General features: G+C 40.6%; 1 protein-coding gene across 1 annotated transcript; it reads right to left on the minus strand.

The window, feature by feature from the left end:
• Positions 1–1,954: 1,954 nt before the first annotated feature.
• On the minus strand, positions 1,955–3,106 carry LOC131239119 (transcription repressor OFP5-like). The gene has a single exon (XM_058236677.1). The coding sequence runs from the start codon at positions 3,104–3,106 to the stop codon at positions 1,955–1,957; it is 1,152 nt and encodes a 383-aa protein (XP_058092660.1).
• Between the last annotated feature and the right edge of the window lie 2,384 nt (positions 3,107–5,490).

Raw genomic sequence — 5,490 nt, forward strand, 5'->3', positions numbered from 1 at the left:
TGTGATTCCCCTCTCTGTGCTTTACCCGATGCACGTGGTTTGCGAGTGATTACGTGCATCCGCAGGGATTAGTCTTCCCATAAAAAAGGGGCTGGACACCCTATCGTCATTAAAAAAATAATAACATAATGCTGTTATTGAAAATTTAACGCGCACTCAACTTTCAAGCAATACAAAATATTTTGTGGCATTCTTTCTCCTTTGAAGAAATTAGATTCCCAACTACTTTTCAATCAGCTCATAGTCGAAGCTTGTGTATGTGTTGAAGCTTTATTTCTCAACTTATCCTTAATTAAAGGAATTAAGTTTTTGGAACTGAGTCCATCTATCCTCGTTTGGACATTGCTAAATTACCCTTGCCATGTCCTGAAATGCTCTTGTTTAGAATTTTAATCAAACCCTCATATCATACTCCACTAAAATGGCTTCTATTGGTGTACAAAAATCTACCAAGATTTTAACAAATGTGTTCCATGTGCAATTCAGTGCCTAATCTAAGTGCCTTTTAGGCCTTGCAAGATTAAATATAAACATTTTTAGATCAATTTCAATGTATTCAGCTGCCTGGAAGTTTCAAAAAAAAAAAAAAAAAACCATATCTAAAAACTATGCATTATCAGAGCATACCTTTTTTCCTCCGTTGTATTGGCAATCCGTGCAACAAAGGGAGTCTCAATATCCATATATGTTCACTTGTTGCAAAATGTTTCAAGTTCAATTCACCTCCCTAATAAAAAAGTTTCAAGAACCCAATTGCTGCCAATTATTGAAATTCCAATTTTAACAGTATAACATTCATTCTAGTTTTGCAGCAGTGATTGCTTACCATAGATTTGAGGGAAGTGTGATCCAATGAGTGTTTGGATGTTCTAAAAGAAACTGCCTCCTTTTTTTTCTTAAATATTAGCACACATGAAAGGGCCGTTTTGGCTTTCGCTTCTTGTTGTTATGACCCAATTTTCAAATAGGGTCATGTAAGAAATTTTAGTAACTGGACATTTAATCATGGCTTGCCTTTAAAATTGTAGTTAGTATTCTCCAAAATAAAGCTTTGTCATGGACAATTGCTGCCATGGTTAAAGATGTAAGCAATCCAATTACAAACTGTACAAAGATGGAGGATTCTCACATTTACTGAGAAGGTAATTCAGTTCCAGATCAGCCTGCTGATGAGGAATCATAGGCGCAATAGTGCACTCAATGAAAAGCAACCATGATTGTGCTGATTAGTCCACCTAAGCAGAGGTGTATTTGGTATTGACCGAAATACCCCCAGCGGCATCGCTTAGGTGGGCCAATCTGCACCCGTGCTAGGGTTCTGTTTCCCTAAGAGGACCAGTTTGCCTACATTCCTCACTAATTTTTGGGGTCTCGTTTGGAAGTCGGAAAATATAAGATCCTAATATCATGATTCTTTTAGTAAGTGAATGCATCCTTTCTTATGTGAGGCTATTAATTTGTAATATGTTGTCTTTTTCACATGGAAAACTGTTATATTCTTTTTAATGATCCTAGTTGAATCTTTGCGCCCCATTTCACCCTTCAATGGAAATTCTGATTGATCCTATTAGGTGGGCCACAAACATGGCATTGTCCACTAGTTTGCTACTGCATGGATATTCTTATAATGTTAAAGCATTTCGAAGTGATTCTCTCATATGCATTCCTAGATCATTATTCCCAAATTAAAATGAGCAGAGGAATGATAAGGTCACCAATCAAGATTGAACCTAGACGTAGACCACATCTGAAACTAATTAGGTTTGCCCCACAACAGTCTTTGTGATTGCACTTAACATGAGAAGTGAAAGTCATTTACATATGAAAAAGTAGTGATAAAAAACATGGCATGACTAAAGCCTAGAAAATATACATATCAACTCCTTTACATCAATGCTTTAAACCCCAAGCTACATAATACAACATGTAAGTAAAAATTTCTCTAATCAAAACACTAATCCACCTTTTCTATGTCAGAAATGGAACCTGGTCGGTTCAAATCGAACCATACCTGTTTGAAAACCTTTACAATGACATCATGGTATTCTTCTGAATTCAAAGACAGATAGCAAGCCAGGAGGCTCTCGAGCTCTTCCGGCTGTCCGATCCCATTCTCAAGGATCATCTCAATCATCGATTCTCGAAAGTCCTCCTGAGGATTAAATGAGCACTTCACCACTGCAAAGCTCTCGAAAGCTCTCACCATCTCTGCCTCTCTCTTCTTCCTCGCTTTCTTTAAATCCTCAAGAGCTCTTATTTTACAGATCTCGATCCTTGATGCTGTTCTTGGGGAAAGAACTCTGTTTTTCAATCTCTGTCTGATTTTCCTTTGCTGCGATTCCCCATTCCTGTGGGACGATTTTGCTCCTCCAATTTTCTGTTCCTCGCTTTTCGACAGGAGAGCCTCAATGATCTGATGTCTTGCCGATCTCTGCATGGACAGAGTTGAATTTGCAGGCTCATGTGCAACTCCTTGGTATGATTTTCTTGAATCTAAAGCAACTGTTCTTCCTGATATTAGCCCCGATGCCTTTTGCTCACTTTTCGGTCCTCTCTGATATGTCATGTGTTCTTCTGTTCTTTGATCTGCTATTCTTAATTTCCTTTCTTTAACAATTACCGGTGGTGGTGCTTTGAATCCCGTTTCCTTCTGATCTTCTACATTCTCCGGTCTTTTATTCTCCCGCAATTTTGTCTTTCGGATGTCAGCGAGCATGTCGCCGAACTTCTGAGATTCCAAGAATTTGCAACTCGGTCCATTTCCCATCAATTTACCATTCGACCCGCAACTCACGCCACTCAAGCATCCAACCTCAAGATTGCCTTCGGGAACATCTTTATTCTCCTTGCATTCATTGCTTTGCTTTAAAAAAGAGAATTGCCAGAAAGTGTCTTCAGATTCCACGGTGAGGTCCTGATCAGCCCTTCTATCAAGAATCTCGGGCGAGACAGGAAGGTTGGGAACTGAACTGACATGGAAGCTGCAGCGGCCTTGGGATTGCCGAGAATGTCTAAAACAAACAGGCAAGGAAGGACTCTTGGGTGATTTTGGTCTTGTTTTTTGCATGGTTTTTGCAGGTCGGGATTTGGGTTTGTTGGTGCTCATTTGCTTGAGCTTTGGAAGCCAGGAAGTAGAGAAAATATGGAGTGAGAGCCCAGGTGATTTCTTTCTTCCCCATTTCATCTCTCTCTCTCTCTCTCTCTCTCTCTCTTGCAGGTAGGGAGTCTTTTCTTTTCTTTTTCTCTTTTCCCCTCGTGGTTTTTGGGTATGGTATTGTGTGTTTTGGAAATGGGATAGAAAGAGATGGGAGTTGGTATTTGAAATTGAATGCAGAGCGGTTAGGAAGCGGTTAGGATGGTTATTGAGAACGTGTGTGTGTGTGGTTGCATTTTTGTTTTTGTTATTATTATTATTTTTTTAATCTTTTGTTTTTCCTATTCAAAAGAAAGGGGCGGGTTTCTTAGGAGTAGATCACGTGAGTAGATGCGGACCTTTTAACGCTTTTACCTAACCCTTTCTGTAGAGTTTTCTTATGTCAGGAAAGTTTCTTTTGCTTTAGCTTTAGCTTTTGCTAATACTCCGCAATTACATGGTCATAGCTTATAGCCTTTGGACACGGATCAGGGGCGTTGCCAACACTACCCCCAGCAGCCGTGTTGTGATGTGTTGGGCACTGTGGGGCCCATATCGATGTGTGTATTTTATATCCACTCCGTCCATCCGTTTTTCCAGCTCATTTTTGGGTATAAATCCAAAAATGTAGTAGATACGAATCTCAACAGGTCCACAATACAGGAAACAGTGATGATTGAACACCCACCACTAAAACTTATTGGGGGCCACGAAAGTTTGGGATCAAGCTGGTATTTGTGTTTCCCTTTCATCCAGGTCTGTGTTACTTTATCAACAGGTTGGATGGCAAATAAACATCACGGTGGGCCATAGGAAGGTTTCAATGATGGGTGTCACTATCCCTACTATTTCCTGTGGTGTGGTCCACTTGGGCCTCGGATCTTCTTTATTATTGGGTTCATGTCCTAAAAACGAGCTAGAAAAACGGATGGACAGTGTGGATATAGAATACATAGATCACGATGGGCCCCACAGCTTCCAACAAATCACTACACAGCTTGTGGTTGGTGTTGGCAACACGCAACACCATCCAATCCACGTCCATAGCCTTTAGCTTGTTATCATTTTAGCCTTCTTATAGGCTTTATAGCCTTTAGCTCGTTATCATTATAGGTTTCTTTATCCTTTTACTTTCACTCCGATAATGATGGCGGGAATACTAACATGCATCTCAAAAATGAGATTTTGGATGTTCACATTTTGAAATGCTTTCTAGAGTCATCCCCATTTTTTTATGGGTAGAAAGTAGAAACCCTAAAAAAAAACTTCAAACTCAGATTAACCCAACATGATAGGCCATGACATGGGCTCATCCCCATCGAATTTGAGGGTTTTTTTTGTTTTTTTTTTTTGCACGACGGCACATGAAAAGTGGGTTGGACAAAATCAACGGTCTAAAACACTGGTAAAAAACTTTCAACGTGATATAGCCAAGTTGCCCCCTCAAGAGCAATGATCTCGTTTCTCCGAATATTTGTGGCTGGATGATCACAACTGTTTTCCGGGTCCACTACGTGGATGGGATATGGCCCAAAAATTTCTGCTTTCAAAACATCCTACGGTCCGCTGAACCATATGGGATCATTGATTAATTTCTTAAAACTGATTTTAGCCATCCATCAATGAGTCAAAAGTAGTTAAATAGGGGCATCCACAAGGTAGAGCAACAAATCAATTTTCATCATGGCCCTGAAGCTATGGAAGCAAGCTTGGTTGACGCGGAATGTGTGATCTCCCTTCTACTACCTACCTCTGGCAGGACTATGTGGGGCCCACCATGATGGCCACAGAAGTTATCAAGCTGATATTTATGTTTTCCCTTCATCCATGTCCGTGTGACTTTATCAACAGGTTGGATGACAGATAAACATCACTGTGGGCCCTATGAAGGTTTTAACGGTGGATGTCATTATCCCCACTGTTTCCTGTGGTGTGGTCCACTTGAAGTTTGGATATACTTCAATTATGGGATCACGGGCTAAAATGAGCTAGCGAAATGGATGGATGGCGTGGATAAAACACATACATCACGGTGGGCTCCACAGTCCTGCCACCACGGAGGTTGGTCGTCCACCAGGGTCACCACGCAATCCACGTCTGAGCTTGCTATTTCTCATGTTGCCCAGTGATGATCCTAACTGTTCACGTAGAAGGTCCCACAATATGGTTGGGTTTACATATGAAAATCTCACTCGTGCAATGTTTCGCCAACCATACCAAGTTGGAAAGGATGGTCCATAAAAGCAGCTTCTAACTCATTTTAATTTGTGTGGACAATGATGATTACTAATGAATGATTGACCCATTTTGCAATGGGACCCGCCGATGAACGGCCTGGATGGATTTAGCAGAAAACC

This window comes from Magnolia sinica, chromosome 3, assembly GCF_029962835.1.
Source record: "Magnolia sinica isolate HGM2019 chromosome 3, MsV1, whole genome shotgun sequence".
Lineage (NCBI taxonomy): Eukaryota > Viridiplantae > Streptophyta > Magnoliopsida > Magnoliales > Magnoliaceae > Magnolia > Magnolia sinica.

Bases quoted from the DNA above. Each gene is read 5' to 3' on its own strand.
- LOC131239119 (XM_058236677.1), bottom strand. From the start codon at position 3,106: ATGAGCACCAACAAACCCAAATCCCGACCTGCAAAAACCATGCAAAAA.